Source organism: Lygodium microphyllum, chromosome 27 (genome assembly GCF_053477565.2).
Source record: "Lygodium microphyllum isolate KBCC chromosome 27, Lygodium_microphyllum_v1.1.10, whole genome shotgun sequence".
NCBI lineage: Eukaryota > Viridiplantae > Streptophyta > Polypodiopsida > Schizaeales > Lygodiaceae > Lygodium > Lygodium microphyllum.
The window spans coordinates 86,733,003-86,751,288 of record NC_141161.1 but is presented as its reverse complement, the minus strand read 5'-3'; the positions used below and the strand labels follow the sequence as shown (position 1 = coordinate 86,751,288).

General features: G+C 42.1%; 1 protein-coding gene across 1 annotated transcript; it reads right to left on the bottom strand.

The window, feature by feature from the left end:
- Positions 1-2,341: 2,341 nt before the first annotated feature.
- On the bottom strand, positions 2,342-5,076 carry LOC148012570 (tetraspanin-8-like). Its single transcript, XM_087669538.1, has 2 exons — positions 4,393-5,076; positions 2,342-3,177 (listed from the first exon to the last, which is right to left on the bottom strand). Exons 1-2 carry the CDS (start codon positions 4,885-4,887, stop codon positions 2,866-2,868), a joined length of 807 nt encoding a protein of 268 aa, XP_087525664.1. The 5' UTR covers positions 4,888-5,076; the 3' UTR covers positions 2,342-2,865.
- Positions 5,077-18,286: the final 13,210 nt, after the last annotated feature.

Here is an 18,286-nt window from a genome sequence, read left to right as displayed (position 1 = left end):
AGCATACATATAATAAATATAGGTTTCCATTTCCACTCCACGACTTTGTGCAATTATACACAAGATTTAGCACATACCCCTCATGTAAACATAACACACAAAGCACACCCACCTCAATCAAGCATCTCAAGGCATCATATACATGGGCCAAAAGCTATTCTCTTACGTTTGCAGATCACCCTTACAAAGCAATCGCACTCTTCCCATCTAACGCACCTATGTAGATAGAATAATAATGATAGTACACATACAATATTTGTGTGTGATACTTTAGGCAAACCCACCTCATTGACCTCAAATTTGGGTGTTGTTGCAACATCATGAGGGAGCTACAACCTTTGGAAGCAAAGACCTTGCTATAATGAATGCTTCATTGACTTGTAGCATACATACAATAAATATAAATTTCCATTTCCAAACAACTTCATGCAATTATACACATAAGATTTAGCACATACCCCTCGTTTACACTTTACACACAATGCACACCCACCTCAATCAAGCATATTGGGGATGCATAATCATATACATGGGCCAAAAGCTATTCTCTTATGTCCACAACGCCTATACAAAGCAATCACACTTTCTTCCCATCTAACACACCTATGTAGATAGAATAGTAGAATAATAATGATAATACACATACAATGTTTGTGTGTGATACTTCAAGCAAACCCACCTCGTTGACCTCAAATTTGGGTGTTGTTGCAACATAATGAAGGAGCTACATCCTTTGGAAGCAAACACCTTGCTATAATGAATGCTTTATTGACTTATTGTCCTGGGACTTGATAGCAATTATGTGAGCTTTCTTAGAAAATCTTCAAAAATCTCCTGGATTGACCAAGTTGGTTAGTTTTTTGAACCAAATAACATTAGGTTCTTGCTGTTGACAATATATTAGTTTCATGTGGACAAGCATACATTTTGAGTCACTCTACCTAGAATAAGATAGAGCCCTTTTTCCCACTGACATTTAACATTCCTATTCTAATCAAACCACCCCTAACAATATCACAGTTTCATGTGGACAAGCATACATTTTGAGTCGCTCTGCCTAAATAAGATAGAGCTCTTTTTTCCACTCACATTTAACATTCCTATTCTAATCAAACCAACCCTCCCCACCCTTTCATTCCCCTTGTTTACACATCCACCTCAATCAAATATCTTGGGGATGCATAATTTGTTTTTGTTTTTGTTTTTTGAGCCGAGTGCCTAAGCAAACTCAAAGGCGAAACCCTGTGCCACTAGCTTATGATTTCACTACTTCCTTCAGAACCAAAGTTCTTGGAAGACTCCTCTCAATGAGTGGAGCGTGGGTAGGCACCTAGCACCCCAGTGCAGGGGTCTAGGTAGTGCTAGACTCTCACCAGCTAAAACCGCCGATCCCGGCGGGTTCCCTCAAAGGGATGCCATACCCCAAGGTTGGGCGTCGGCTCAAAGGTGGTGTCCCGCCACACTCAAGCAAACACTACCTCCCGACAGCATTGATTGCTTGAGCGAGGCGGTGCCGTCATTGGTACGAGTACGAGCTTGCACACAAGATCGCAAAGGGAGGATATCGTCATCTCCCTACCCGCGAAGGGTAGGAATCACAAATATAATGCTCCCAAGTACCTCAGCATTGCCTCGCTGAGGAATGCTCCCACGAGGCGATGCCCCGAGACCACATTCCTCGAGTGCATACGAGTTCTCACCCAATTAGGCAAACACACCACGCCGATCTCCCCACCAAAAGCTAACATATACATAGGCCAAAAGCTACATGCTTATGCCCAAAATACCTTTGTAGAACAATTGCACTTTCTTCCCATCTAACAAACCTATGTATCATTGTATGGATTGCTTTTAAACTCACGTTCTATGAAGGATTAAAGCAGGTAAGCTGTTATGGTGTTAGCCCTACTCTAGCCCCAAGCATTTTTGCTCATTGCCATGTAATGATCAAGAAATTATGACTACTATTGTTTATTGCCATGTAATGTTAGAGGAGTTGAGTACTCTTTGCAACAAAGACGACCTTGATTTTTGTGGAGCAAAGGTAGTGTATGCCCAAAGACCTTCAATGGATGAATCAAGTGGGACTCAATGTTTGGTTGAGAAAAAAGGAACCTTGGATGGTCTGGAGCTATGGAGTATCACTAGAGCTATTAGGTTATAAAGCACTTGTTAGCTCTAAGGCAACAAGACATGAGAGATTCTAATAAACTAAAGTTTACATCTTGTGCTCAAGAAATCTCAAGGGATTTGGTCTAGACTAGCAAATATTTGGAAAATATAATAACACATTTTGTATTGAAAAGCATTCATGTTCTACCATTCAATGACGTTTAAAGTCAGCCGAGGAGATGGGCCTTGCTGGTTGCAGCTTGCACATCAAGTTTGAGATACTCTCAAAAGAGTTTTGCACAATGCATAATTTGTAGGCATTGGGTTTGTAACTGCACGAAAAGGGCAATTGTTTGGAAATGACGGCATAGTTAGCATTGTGAAGGTGCAGAAAAGAATATATTAGATGAGGGCAGAGTCTTGTGCGTAGGCCTTATTATGTAGTAAATCTAGAAACTGTGATACGAGAGAGAGAGAGAGAGAGAGAGAGAGAGTTGGTGTGTGGTGAAAGACCCAAAATTATTGTCGAACTAGATCGAAAAGATACAACCGTCGGCGGGATTGACCAAAAACTGAAGCATACATACATTAGTTGTCCAGCTCTTCTTGTAAGCGGCAGAGGCTCCCTGAGGGGGTTAGGAGGAAGAAGATAATATTGTACAGAAGGAGGAGCATGGAGGTCATGCATGCGTCAAAGACACCCAGCGAGCCGGAGGAGGGGTACATAAGGAAAGTTGTTGAGATGCATAGTCTTTAGAAGAAGCCCTTGCCATAGCGGACGTAGCGGCCTTCCTCTTGGGCGCGGTGGAAGGTGTGGCAGCCGGCGGCGTAGACGAGCATGAGGAAGAAGAAGACCACGATATTGACGACGGCCACCCGCCGCCAGTGCCGCCTCACCTGGTCCACCACCCCGGCCTTGCAGGACCCGCACTCGAAGCACAGCTCCGTCTGATCGTAGCTGTACACGTGGCAGTCCGGATCCGCCTCCTCGCTCAGCGGCCTCGTCCAGTACGTGGCGTTGAGGAAGAGGTAGTTGCAGGCCGTCGGCGGCTTGCAGCACCCCGACTGGCCCACCACCACCAACCAATCACCCACAACAAACATAAAAATAAAAATTAACGGTCCTCTCTCTCTCTCTCTCTCTCTCTCTCTCGACAGGAATCCGGTTTTTAGTGTTTTATTTTTTCATTATTTCTTCAACCATAAGTGTTCACATATAAAATATGAATATGAAAAGTGCACTGCATATGAAAGACTGAGCAAAAGACCGATCTCCTTCCTACCTTCACTAGCAAAAAGTGACGTGCTATAATCTGTGGTGCCTTGAACTTTGAACCCATCATCATTAACCTCATTTGCTACCATCACAACTTGACAGAACTAGGGAACACACTCCATGGCTCAGCATAAGTCCATGTAAAAAGCACCTAAAAAGGCTCAGCATAAGTGTTTTTGAAGCTAGGGCTTTGGTTCACCCTTGCACTTCAAGTCCTAAAAATTCCATGGAATGGGGCTTCTTAGAATTGCAATGCACTTAACAACAAAGCCCTAAACCCATCAGGTCATAAGAGATAATGAGCTGTTTTAAGTCAAAAATAACTCCTAATATCCTGAACTCAGGTCATTTCAATTCTACAACTGAGACCACAAGGCGGCCAAATCCATATAGGACTAGATAAATCAGGCATAACAGCTAGGAAATTTGTCAGGTCATAAAAGATAATGAGCTTTTCCAAGTCTAAAACAAGTCCCAAAACACTAAACCCAAGCCATCTTTGATCTCACAAGAAGTTTTAGACAAATTATCACTTTGTGAGTTTGTGCAACATCATAAGCTTTTATGAGGGAGGGATCGCATACCTAGGTAGGTGCAATAGGAATAGGGAGCTACTATCCTGCGATGAGGGCTGGTAGTCCCCTTCCCTTTCCCCAATCACACCTAGCTAGGTGTGCAGTGCCTCCTGAGGAGAAACTGATGATGTTGAGCACTGCACAGGGAAAACCAAGGGAAAATACCCATTTTCCTAGATGGGAAAAATGTCAAAAACTTCTCGCGTCTACAACCGAGACACGAGAAGGCCAAATTCATGAAGAAGTAGATCGACCGGATGCAGCATCCATGGAGCAAAATCCAACATAACAGGGCAACTTGTCAAGCCTTTCAAGGACATGCTACTATTCATGACTGATATGTTCGAACTTAGTCTCTTTGAAAGCATTTTATACCTGGTAATTTATTACTGATAATGTGGACATACTCTCTCTAACTGCATTTTATACCTGGATTGAAGTGAGGTGTGCTTGGTAGAAGTCAGTGGCCAACTGGTATACACTGAGGCTCTGGCAGATATGGGCATCTTGGAGGCAGCTCCTGATCTTCCTCCAGTTATGGGGGCTCTGCACCCTCTTCTGCAGCCAGGCGGAGTAGTCTGCTAGCCTGTAGTCCATGAAGCCCTTCCCTGCCAGGGCCTGCCCTGCCCCTTTGTTGGTGACAGCAAAGGAGAACACAGTGAAGCAGAAGAGGAGTACAATGAGCAGGAACATGACCAGCAGATACACCCACAGCAGCCATGTAATCCTCAGATAGGCTCCCACGAAGCCTGCCACCGACACCAAGAGCATGAACAGACCAATGGCGATGATAGGGCCCTGCAGGAACCTCACACAGTCTGTGTGGTGGTTGCTTGCCAGCCATATCCCTGCACCTAGGATTGGGATGGACAGCACAAATGTGACTACATTGAGGATGGCTACAAGATGCTTGCTTATCTCCATAGCGAGAGAGGGAGAGAGTGACAGAGAGAGACCCTAATAGAGCCTCTGTACCTCTGGCAGATTATAGGTTTATTACTCTAACATGAGAAGAGGAGAGTGTGATGATGAAATAAAGAAAAGAGGAAAGCTAGCTGGCCCCTGCCAGTCCGCCTTCCCCCTCTCAACGTCTCGTTTTTTCGAACTTTGGTTACCTTTCAAGTTGCCCTCCTTTTGAGACGGTTCTTGAACCGTGTCACAAGCAACATCCTACCCATCTTCAATTAAAACCTCCAGCTTTAAGATGATGTAAATATCCCCACTAATAATACATCACCATTAGTTTAGCATTGTCTAAAACAAACATCCCACCCAATTTCAGTAGAACCTTCAGCTTAATCAACGGTGAACGATAGGATTTGAGCAATGATTCAAAGGAGTATGTAATTACAACCACAAGGGAAGTTTGGGTTGAGAGGATTTTGTGAGGGGTACTAAACTAGTAATAATTAGTTAAGGTCATTAAAACCGCATCAAAAATACAAATGTGTACATATGAGCACATGGTGTAAAGACTCCTGCATGCGCTCATTTATGTGGAGCTTCGGTCAAGCTATTCTCCACAAGCCTACACAAGAAAATGTGGAGAGAGCATCAAACAAAACAAAGGGTCCAAAGAAAGGAGTGAGGCAAGGATCCTATCACACACAAGGAAGAGCGAAGAGTTTGAGGTGATTCCATATAGCCAAGAGGTGTTCCAAACCCAAAAGGACAAGTCACCATGAATATTAGAGAAGACAACATGCTTTGTTTGGAAGCCAAAATACGTAGCTTGTTTAAAAAATATTCACTTAAATCATTAAGCAAAACATGGAAGGAAGAATGGGGGATTTACTCGAAAGGTGGTGCTTGATGTTGATAAGGTGTGTAGCAACGTGCTTAGATTTAACTCAAAGGCAGTTCTCGTATTCTTCATAGGAAGACCTCCAATAATACCATTCTCAACAAAAATGGAGGAGTTGACCAAATCTATTGTAGTGGTAATCAATTCTTTAGATACTTAAACAAGCCACAAGTAATGCAAAAGGGCTCAATGGAAATGTGAAAAGGAGCCTCATTTGGAGATGGATAGCCAAGTGGAATCTAGATGTTGCTTTGGTTCAAGACCATGAGTTACATGGGTGGAAAACCATGGAGTTTTGACATGGGGAGTATACATGTATAGTTGGTGGAGAGAAAGGGTATGAATTGAGCTGTCTAACTATAGCAAGAATGAGTATAGAGTCAATATGAGGATACAATAGGCAACATGTAGGATCCTAGTTGTATCAATGTTCCAGGAAGAAGAAATGATAAAGGTTGTAAATGTTTATGGATACAAGAATAGTAGGCTATGAATAGAGCTATGGTGTGAATTAGGGAATCTACAAATAAATAGAGCGCTCACTAGAGGAGATTTGTATATGGTGGTTGATAACTAAGATACATCAACGTTGCCTTTCCTTTTATAAGGTGTAGAGCTCGATACATGAAAACAAGCTTGTGAGCTCTAGGGCATGATTGATTCAAAAGAATACTCATAACTAGAAAATTCCCAGTTAACACTCAACTTGCTAAATCATCCTAGTTACTAGGCATAATAGGATTGTTGGTATAGCATAATTGAAGGGAGTTGGCTACTTCAAATTATCAAACTAAAGGATGGTATTGAGTGCATGCTATTATCTAATCATGTGCCACTAGTGTTGGAATCAATAAAAAGCTAGCATTAGATGTGTGTTGTGTGTTCCCTTAATTTATCAACAACATAAATTCAAAGAAACTCAAAGAGAGCTTAGTGACTCTCCAACAAAAAGATGGATCGTGGATCTAGGTTAGGATGGAGTAGTGCAACAATATCAAAATTATCTTCAAAGTTTATATGAGGATGGAAATAGCGTGGACATGCCCCGAGGGGTCCACTAGGGTTTACCGTATGGTACCACGCGAATGTAAGGGAGGGGAGTTATATAAGGGGAGAAATGTACATTTTATAAGGTAAGGTCCCTTAAATAGGGGGCAGATAAGGGGTATTTTCATATATTTCTTGCACGCAAGTGACGTCTCCTTATTACTACTAGTGAATCCCCCGTGGGACATGTAAGCTGTGGACTACTTGATGACAATAGTGGACAAGGTAGTCATAGAAAGAGACAACACATATCTCATCTCATCCTTCCCACAATATGAATTAATGGAGGCACTAAAAAGTATAGGTAAAGAGAAACCCTCATGATATGATAGAGTCACAGTGGATTGCATGTTGCATTTTGGCTTGCTATGACAAAGTTGGTCAATAAATGCTGGGAAGAGGGATGCCTCAGGTAAGTTACTCATGAATATACATGTGCATCACGTGGGTTCAAAATAAGGTATTTTAAAAATACTATTTTTATAAAATTTTTTACATACATAAGGGTGTAACGTAAAGGGGTTATTTACAGATTGAATAAAAAGGGGTTATATTTTATTTAGGAAAAATTCACAAATAAGAATATTTATAAAGAGGCCTTGAACGCACGTGATGTAGAGGATATACATATAGTAACTTCCCCGAGAGGGGTGCCAAGTCTTGGAAAAAGAGCATTTTTAGCCTCATTTCTAAGCAGAGACAATGTTCCAAGCCTAGCCATTAGAGGCCAATTTATTTAATATGAACTACATATAAAATATTCACAAAAGTGTTAGGTAGTAGACTATCTCCCAAGATGTGTTATCTAGCATAAGTATGGAACCATCCACAATAGATTGCTAACAAACAATGTGATGAATGGGATAATGATTATCGATTGGAAAACATCCAAGCATAAGCTTGTGTTCTTGTAGCTTGATACTGAAAAATGCATTTGGTAGAGTTAATATGATTACTTGAGGTAGGTTGGTTTCACAATAAAATAGCCAACTTGCCTTTCTTTCTTGCAATTGGTGCTACTACCCCAATTTTTGTAAATGGGAAATTACTGTCACCTTTCGTAGTACAAATGGGAGCGAGGCAAGGTTGCTCCCTAAGCCCATTACTATTGTAATAGCTACCCATCGTTTCATCTCTCTTCTAGATAAAATGGCAAAGAATGGTCAACTGAATGGTATGCATAAAAGATAAATAGTTAGTGGGTCCATGTCTTATTTGATGATCTTAGAAGCAATTAAAGACAATGTAGAAAGTGCAAGTGTTGTGGTAAACTATAGAACAACAATAGGTTTTGGTATCAACATAAAGAAGTTAGCATTCATTAGTGTGATTTAAGATGACCTAGTTAAACTAGTGGAAGGAATAGGTCACACATGGAGGGGTGATTTTTTGCTATCTAGCAAACCTAACAAGAGTAGATGTAAATAAAACACAAGGATTTAAATCGGTTCTTGAGGAAATCAAGAGCAAGGTTTTCAATTGGAGCTCTTCTACATGACCTGTTCATGTCAAGCTTAAAAACTTAGACTATTTATCTACATGCCTTGGTATTTTATTTGCAATTGATTATTTGGAATAGGAGCTCTCCTTTGGGGGAAAGAAGGGAAGAATAAGTAATTGGCACCTATATTAGTATACCTTTGAGCACACTGGAGGGTTTCGGGGACACATTAGTAGTATGTGTGCTAGCTCTTTGTTGATGTTTATGATTACTTGCTCTGGATCACCTCCTTTGCTTCATTGGAGATTTCTAATGTTTGGCCTTGATAGTCGTAGGGGTCATTGCCATGCTCATAGCAATGTTAGTCCTATTGTCTAAACTTGAAGAAGTGGTGCTAAGTGGTTTTCACTTCTCTTCCCACACTTTCCACAACTCCTCAATCACTTTCTTGTTCTTTTTACTAGGCCTTACATTTATCTTTTGGAGGCAAGTCTCTTGCCCTTTCCTTGGGAGTGAGTGAGATCACATGCATTAAAAGCTATGTTCATCTTAACAATCTCAACACTTGGTAGCATCAAGTGTATTCATCACACCTTGTAATCAATATCACATTTAGTTGCATATTTGAAAGGTTTCCAAGTAGGACTTCCTTCCTTGCATTTTCATGATAGGGCAACATGTAAAACACAATTACTATACTTTCAATCTCAATGATCATTAGAATCTTGCACTAGCCTAGGAGGGAATATGGTCCCCTATAAGGACTAATTGTTGTGTTTGTGAATCTGTGCATTGTGTATTAAGATATTTTAGTCCACCCCTAAGTCAATGAAAGAATTTGTGGCATAATGTTCTCTTTGTAGTTGGTTTGACATTGAGGTATGCAAGTGGTATAAGCTCTTCCTTATCTATCAATATTGGTGGTCTTGATTTCCAAACTAAAATGTCATTTTCTTTAGATGCAGCTTGGTTGCCATTGGTTGCTTCATGTTTGGGGTAGCACTAGTGGAGGTGATGCTCATAGGAAACCTATGGTCAGTCTCACTAGTGATAGTCCTTTGCCTTATGGGGTAGTAATGAGCTATGTGTCTAGGTTGGCCAACACATCATGGTGTCATGAGGTTGGATCTTTCTTTGTCTTCTTCTTTACTTTTTCCTTTTGGACATGGCGTTGCCTTCCTTGTGGCATGAGGGATATATAGTGCTTATCTTTCTCCATGTAGTCATTGATTGTATGTCCAAGAGCAGCATTAGTAGAGAGGGTTCTAGCATCCACATACCATGAGGTCGAATTGAAGAGTTGATGTCTATGTGAGGGGTTGCAAGGTTTCTAAACTAGCCTTGTAGAGCCACTAGCTTGGCTATTTGCAGTTTTTCATATGTCAATTTTTAAGTTGTTCTCTCGTGGATTTTGTCTCATAGCCTATGGCATTTAGCAATTCAATGGATTCACATCCAGAATCCCTGACTCCCTTGTATTCAGTGGGTCCTTCCATGCTTTCACACTTTCACTTCACACCTTCCCCCTTATGGTATTTTTTGTGCAGTAGGTGGGTAGTAACAAGCTTTTCCCCTTGTTGAATTCGCATACATTATTCAATGAAGGGGCCCTTGGGAATGCCATGGGAGGACTTCTTGGAGACCTCCAAGCTAGAGGCCAAGGATCTTGGCCTTTTGCCCAAGCAAACCATGAAGGCTTACACTTGCCTTGCCTCCATAGAGAGGTTTCCTTCCCTAGTACTTTTTCTAATGATCCTTTGGCCCTTAGAATGGCATGGGAGGACTTTTTAGAGACCTCAAGGTCAGCGGCTAAAGATCTTGGTCTTTCACCCAATTGAAGCTTGAAGACTTCCACTCACATTGCTTGTATAGAGGTTGCCTTCCTTGTTCACTTGCTATGATGATGCTTTTCCCTTGATGTGACACTCATCAAGATGAGCATGGTGCTAGTGCAAAAGTGTTCCTATTTGTAGTACATCAATGTGGTCCCTTAATCTCTTTTGCAAGGGATTTGTAGTCAAGTCATTAGAGAGCCTAGCCATTCGAGAATTTAGTAGTCACCTCATTCCTCCTTGTAGCTCTCTTTCCCTTAGCTGAATTGAGAGGGCTACGTCCATTACCTTGCCAAGGACATTCTAACTTTGGTCTTTCCATGCCCTACATTTGAGCCCTAATTCTCCTAGTTTTAGCTATGTAGAGACTCTAGCTCCTCCTTTGGATGGTTTGACAGTTGATGCTCCCCTTCCATGTGGCTAGTACCATGTACGATGTTCCTTCTTGACTAGCCTAACTATCCTTCCGATGGGGAGAGGTACGTGTGTGTGATTAATCTCTCCTTCACACTCTGTGTATCACAATGTTGGTGGTTGGGTGTGGGTAGGATATGTGACTAAGTTGTCTCACAAGTGCAACCACTTGAGGATCTAGGTTCTTCAATGGTAGATTCTCCACTATGAGATGAGAGCTAGGTGGATCTTGGAGTACGTGAGCTCATACAGGGTTGGCCAAGTCAATGATTGCTCGGGTCCTCAATTAAGCCTTTGTTGTTTTGTTAGCTTGGGTAACGGCTCTTCTCATGGTCTTGATACTCTGCCAACTATTGTTAGAGATGGTTTGAGTTTAGCCCATGACCCTAAGCTTCACGATTGACCTTATCTCCCTCTCAACCTAGATGGCTTTGTCCTTATGTGCCTAGGTGGTAGTGTGACCCGTGATCTTAGGTGCCCTAAGTTTTAAGTGTTGTGCCTAATTTTTGTGAGTTTTGCATAATTATGACATGAGGATTGACTAAATTGTCCCTAAGGCCTTGACGATTCTAGTGCCTATTTTTTATACTCCTAACTACCATGCATGCAATATATAAAGTTGTATGCCTTAGAGATAAGATGCTTGTTCATATGCAAGCAAGTTTTAAGTCCCTAGATGAGAGGTTGAAGCTATTCTAATTTGGTATGTAGCCTATCCTCGGTGTTATCACTTATAAATATGTGAGTATCACATGGATTCAATTGAAATGGATTTTTAAAATATGTTTTTTGCACATTTTTGACATACAAAAGAGTGCTATATAAAGGAGTTATTCATTGATTCAATGGAAAAAGAGTATATGAAAAATTTATAGACAATGGTATTTTTAAATCAAGCTTGGATACACATGATATGGAGGGTCTATAAATAGTAAACTCCTTGAGAGCCTTTCTCTTGGACTTTTAAGTGTTCAATGCACCCTATGCAATCTCATAATTTTCCATGTGATCTTGCAAGGGTTGCCTTCATTATTTGACCTATGTGGCCACAATGGGTTTCCTTGTTGTGTGTGCTTGTGGACCTAAGTTGGAGTGTGGATGGAAGATGTGCAACTACTAATAAGTGTGTATCGGCTCCTATGATGGTAGGTGGCTGCACTAGAATGACAACATTACCCAGGCTAACATGTATGCCATGGTGTGACTACTTGATGTACACTTGTGATTGCATAAGCTACATGAATAATAAAGCCCTATCCTCTTAGGTGCAAGAGTGTGTGGTTTCTAGCATGTCTTGAACTTACCATGATATGTGTGAGGTGCCATGAGACCTAGTTAAATGCCCCAAGTCCACTACAATTGAGTGCCTTGACCACCTCACACACGTACAATCAGGTGCTCAAGTGGGAAGAGAATAAACATGCATGTAAGCAAGTGCACATGAGCATGGACATGAATAGTTGACCAACCAAAGAGTTTGTGTGTGTCATGCTACATGCCTCTAGGGATGGTGGTTTATATGGTCAAGTGAAGGTGTTTAACAATGGTAAATTGGAGTGCCTAAGTGCATAACTCCACATCTGGTCAGGCTCTCAATAATCTCTCAATAATTCTAGCCTTGACTAAGTGTGTGTAATGAGTGTTGGCCACTTGTTGGATGCTTGAAGCTAGTAGGCTCTGGCCGTGCACATGGAGGTTTAAGTCCTCACTATGGTGGGCCTTTGTTGGTGTGGCTAAGAATATTCATAACTAGTAGCTAACCAATTCTCCTCCCACAAACCATGTGGAAAAGCTGTGTTCATAAGCTCTATTGTGATGGACTAGATTATTTAATAACTTGTCTTCATAGGATTGGGCCGTTGCTCTCAAAACCAGCTAGTCAACCGTTATTCATGTGTGCTAGAATCAAAGCTATGCGCACCAGGGTAGCTCCTTTGCGATGACATGTGCGTGGGCTATCAAAGGCCCGCCATACCTAAACACATGGACTTGGCCTGGAGGGGCTTTGGTAGCAGAAGCATGTGACCATGCTAGAGTTGGGACTTGTGTGGATTCTGCCACATAGCACACCATCTAAGCAATGTGTATAATTTAAAGTAGGGAAAAATAATCAAACAAGCATTGAGAGAAAGAGAGAAAGCGATGTGTATAATTTAAAAATAGGGAAGAATGATCAAACAAGCATTGAGAGAGAGAGAGACAAAGACATGGAGAGATTTGTGAAGTAGTGCAAAAAGGGTGATGAGTGGATGACAGGTCCTCATTCTTAGAGAGGTCAAGTATTGCTTCCACACGAGCCTAAAATTTGACTTTCTCGACTCGCCTAGGCATTACGCGACCCTTAGTATGTACTTGAGATTAAGTGAATGGGGGGGGGGGGGGGGGGGGGGGTTTATACCACGTCACCGTGCATGAGTGAAAAATCTGGATGGGGGGACCGGGGTTTTATGTACATGAGATAAAGGGAATGGGAGGTTTTATGGTACGTGCATGAGTAAAAAATCAGGATGTGGTACGTGCATGAGTAAAAAATCAGGATGTGCATGAATGCATGATGGGCGCAATTAAAGCAGGACGCCCGTGGTCACCGTGTGAAGGTGACTTGTGTCAAGGAGGCAATAATGCACGATACGCGACTATAGCTGACGGCGTTGATGATAGCAACAAGGATGAAGGTGCTAATAGTCGACATGTCGAGTCGATGTTTACATCAGTCAAATAAATCGCATGATCTAACGCCTGATTAGGCTGCTTGACTTTATTCGTGTGTCGCATTTGGAAGGAATAACTCGAGTGCAGGTTGCAGATGACTCGAGCACTGAGTCAAATCGACTCGAGTGTGGAGCGGGACAACTCAAGCAGGGACGACTCAAGTGATGAGAGTTGGAAGGAGTGACTCGAGCGGCTTCTATTGGACGATCGAGTCTCGGCAATCGACCGTGACTCGAGCGACTTCTTTGCCATCGATGCTTCTTGGGTAAATTGAGTCCTTGATTGCTGGTAAAAGCAGGTGTGCATCAACGCCATAAAGGCTGGCGCTGATTACGAAGGAAGCTTAGTTGATTGCTTTTGCACGATTAATCGAGTGCCCGTCCGTCAAACGGGCAATAGTCCGCTTCTCAAATCGAGTGGTGAATCCAGGCCAGCGTGTTCAAATTAAGAATCCTGATCCTCTGCGGGTTTTCTTCGAGAGCAGTCAGTACGCAACATGCAACAAGACGAGCTTGGAGATACGTGTGGCTCCGGTTCAGTTTGAACCCTTCACCCTTCCATCGTAGGCTTGACTCATACTCCCTTCTGTGCTCCCTCCCCCTTATATTGCTCTCGGAGAACTACTTCACCCGGAAAACCACTTCGCCCCTACTCTCCAGATTCTTTCCCCAAATCTCTCCCTATTGCGCTCAGAGAAACGCCATGCACTCGAGTGTGAGGTGGTTCAACGAGAAAACACTCGAGTGCTTTGTCTTCCTTTAGACTTAAGCCTTTCCCGTGTTGCTCATTCATCACTAAGTAGCATTACAAGGATATAGGAATATAGTAATGGTTATTTTCAACGCAAATAATTTGCATCGTTATTTAGTGACGATACTCAAGCGAAAAAAACGAGCTGTCAAAACTCGAGCACGGTATTTTGCGCGAAAGAGTAAAAGAGGGAGCAAAAGGGAGAGCGATCTGCATCTTGGGTTTGAGAGGGAGAGGAAGAGAAAGAGAAAGAGAGAAAAAGAGAAAGAGGGAGAATGAGAGCTTCTCACCGTTGCGCCGTTGCCGTTTGCGAAGAAGAGAAGGAATTGCATGAAGGGCGAAGAGAAGCTGCTGAATCCATCCTCGGGCCTTTGCGGTGAGTGCATTGTTCCCTCTTGGTTTGTTTTTGTTTTTTCTTCTTTTCTTTTGCTTGTTTTTGTTAAAAATGATATGTATTGAGAGAGAAAGAGAGGAAATGAAAGAGGAAGAGAAAGAGAGAGAAAAAAAAAGGAACGAGAGAGAGAGAGAGAGAGAGAGAGAGAGAGAGAGAGAACATGAAACATAATTAAAAAAGAGAGAAAGAGAGAGAGGGAGAGAGAGAGGAGAATGAATGTATAAAAAACAAAGAGAGTAAGATCTTGTTATTTAATTTTTTCTTTTCTTGTTTGTAGTAGTAGTAATAATAGTAGTTCTTTAATTTCTTCTTTTCTTGTTTGTAGTGATAGTAGTAATAGTGGTGGTAGTAGTAGTAGTAGTAATAGTAGTTCTTTAATTTCTTTTTTTCTTGTTTGTTGTTGTTGTAGTAGTGGTAGTACTAGTTTTCTTGTTTGTAGTAGTAGTAGCAGTAGTAGTAGTTTTTTCTTCTTTTGTTGTTAGTAATAGTAGTAGTAGTAGTAGTAGTAGTAGTAGAGAGAGAGAGAGAGAGAGAGAGAGAGAGAGAGAGAGAGAGAGAGAGAGGTTTTGTTAAATGTGCACCTTTGGAATGTTTAAGACGGTGAGTAATAGTAGTAGTAATGGTAGTAGTAGAGAGAGAGAGAGAGAGAGAGAGAGTGTGTGTGTGTGTGTGAGTGAGGTTTTGTTTAGGGTGCACATTGGGTGTGTTCAACGCCTTAGGAAGGCGAGTACTAGTAATAGTAGTGGTAGTAGTAGTATGAGGACATTATGTAAATAGAGGGGTCGATATTGCAAGGGGTGGAGGCTGCCGAAAGCTTGGAGCATGTAGAGGAGCCATAATCGGGTAACAATGATGGAAATACAAGAGTCTAAGAATTCTTTGAGAACGAGGTGGACTCATCCTTTTGTGGTGACATGTCTATCGACCTTCTAGTGTATGCGGAGTTGTATTAGGAGATTGGCATGGGACCATAGGGTACTTTATACTTGGAGTATCCACCTACTCAATTTGTTGATGAATCACTTATAAGAGTACATAAAGATATATGCTTTTAAGTAATATCATTTTTTAAAGATTTATATTATCGTGCTTTGCTTGATTTATATTGATTATGGTAACATCAATTTTTGTCTGAGTAAGTGACCTTTGTGGATATTTAGATCAGCACAATGAGCCGAGGGATGAGCGACGAGGAGCTACAGGAGATCTTCACATGTATGTCTCCAAATCAAATGGCTCAATTCAGAGATATGGCAGACCAAGAGTCAGACCGTTCTGTTAGATCTACTTTGGTACACTCTGATGCTTCAATTTCAAATAGACGAGGTCGACCCTCCAAACTTTGGCCGGATGGAGGGAGTGGTTCTGGGGGACGCTACGAAGACATGGATGCAGTGAGCCTACTGTCGACTCGAGATACCAATGCAATGAGCCTGCTGGCGGTTCGAGAGAGCGTGGATTAGGTGGTTGTTGTGGAGGTACAAACGCAATGTCTCTGTCTTGTCATTCTGCTGGAGTTGCGTCACTTATGAAATTTGTCACACCTATGGGGATGTTTACTCCAGTCACTCCAACTTTTGCTTAGCCGCCTGCAGGTGGCACCCATATGGGTGCTACTCCGAGAGATACTACCCTCATAGGTACCCAGATGTACAGGGGTCTCCTGAATAATATGCCCAGGAGAGTGGTCGCAGGTGGGAGAGGATACATCTTATGCCCAGGAGAGTGGTTTTGCAGGTGGGAGAGGATACATCTTAGGCATACCCCAAAGGGATATGGATACCTTGTAGACGATAGGACATGAGCCATTATCATGAATGATGAGGGGAGGAGGGTGATGGCTCATATGAGAGAGTTGTGCCAACAAGTTTTTCGTCTTGGATCATTGGAGGAACATACTGGAGGGGAGCAAGGACTACATAGTAGCATCCTTGTATGAGGAGTTTCATGTACCCGTCGCAGTATATATGTTTTCCACAGGATGGATGATGGAGTGCATGCGTGCATACATGTCACACAGATGATTGGACGCATGTAAGGCACTTAAAACTGGAGCCTCAAAGCCCGAGTGGCTAGACGCGGATGACTGTCGCTGACTCAGGGAGGAGGCTATAGATTCTCCAAGACGTTGGAGACAGTAGCGCGAGGTGGCGAGGGCACGACTGGAGGCAAGAGTGGTCCATCATCTTGGGAGTGGCGGTCATAGGATATATCTGGAGAACTTTGTAAGTTTTTCTTTTGTTCTGCTTGCTTATTTTTTTGCAATCATGTTTCTAACAAGTATATTTTGTTTTCTTTACAACACTCCCTTACAAACTGCGATCCCATCGGCTTAGAGACTTGATATGTAGAGAGATATGGTCTCACTGTATTGATCGACCGATTGTATAGACGCAGCGGCCCTGTAAGTCACTTATCTTTTTTTTCGTAATTACTAATTTTAATTGAAATGCATTATTATATGGTGGACTGATGTATAGTTGTTTCTCTTTTGGCAAAGTCCGTTTGACGCTCCTTTGCGGCGGGACGAGCTTTTGGATGGCGAGGATCTATAGCTCGCCCTTGGATCCATGCAACGCACATGCTCTTCTTTTTTGGTCATGTGATTTATGTAGGCATTTTCTATGCACTATGTTATTATCATCCTTTGTATCTTGCCATGATTGTATCGTCGCTTTCATTACGCGATCTTGTATTTATTTTATGTATCAGTTTTATGGATTCAAGTACAGTTTGCCTTCATTTAGACGAGCATTGTACACATGACTGAAACTCTTTTGTATGGTCCAAATAAAGCACATAGTGCTATTTGTGTGCCCTGCCACAATTTTTTTTTTCCTCTCTTACCGTCACTATTAGAGTTGCAAATTTACTATACGTGTCGCTATTAGCATTTGCACGTGTAGCAATGCAAATAGCATTGTTGATAGCAATTGTTCTATGGCATCGCTAATATCGACATTTTTTGCGACGACGAGGGTAAATTTCTTTATGAACATTTTCGTCGCTTTGAATGTTGGTATAAGGCTTGTTTCTTGTAGTGTAGTATGGAGATTTATCCCCCAAAAGCAGATGGGATCAATGGTCTAGGACTTGTGCACAAATGTCGGCCCGAATCTCATGATCCTAGCAATATAAGTAACCCGGAGACTTTCGCACCAACATTTCGATTATCATGTAGAGTCAATCATGATACGATATGTGGCATCGAATGAGGGGGTGGACGAAGTTTTCTGAATCATGGCATCTCATGTGTGGCGAACATCTATTGGAGAAGGGGGGAGGCAAATGGGGGCTGGGTTAATTTGTCATTCCTGCCATCTTGTGTTGCTCTGCCCCGCCCTACTACCGTGGCTCTCGTTATGCATTGCTGCCATGAGTCTTACCTTGCCTACATTGCTCGCCCTTCTTATCGCCCAATCAAGAGCGTCACTCCACCAACGCACTATCATGGCCTTCCACCACATGGTTCTCATCGCACCATCCTATCATCTTGTTGTGTGATAACCTCAGCTATGGCTTTCCACCACTTATCTCTCATCGCTCCCTCCTGTCATCTTATCATACTTCCATGTGATAACGCTTGCATAACATCGTGAATCTCTCCACCAAATTGCTTTGCCGAGGAGCGCCGCTAAGGAGTCCATCACTAACTATTCATGAAGCCTCTCTCTCTCTCTATCTCTCTGTGCATTGTTCATTCCTATGGATATTATGTTATCCTGTTCGTTGATCATTCTTTGTGGACATTTGATGTCCTATGGGTTGGTAATTCTATGTGTTATCCCGCCCTTCACAAAAATTAAACTTTGGGGGGGAGGGGGAGGCGCGCACATGTCACTGCATGTTTTGGATTCAAGTTGTAGGTATTAATTGAGCTATAAGACTACTTGCAAAGGTGACGTGTTATGGTTCTCTTCATGATAGGC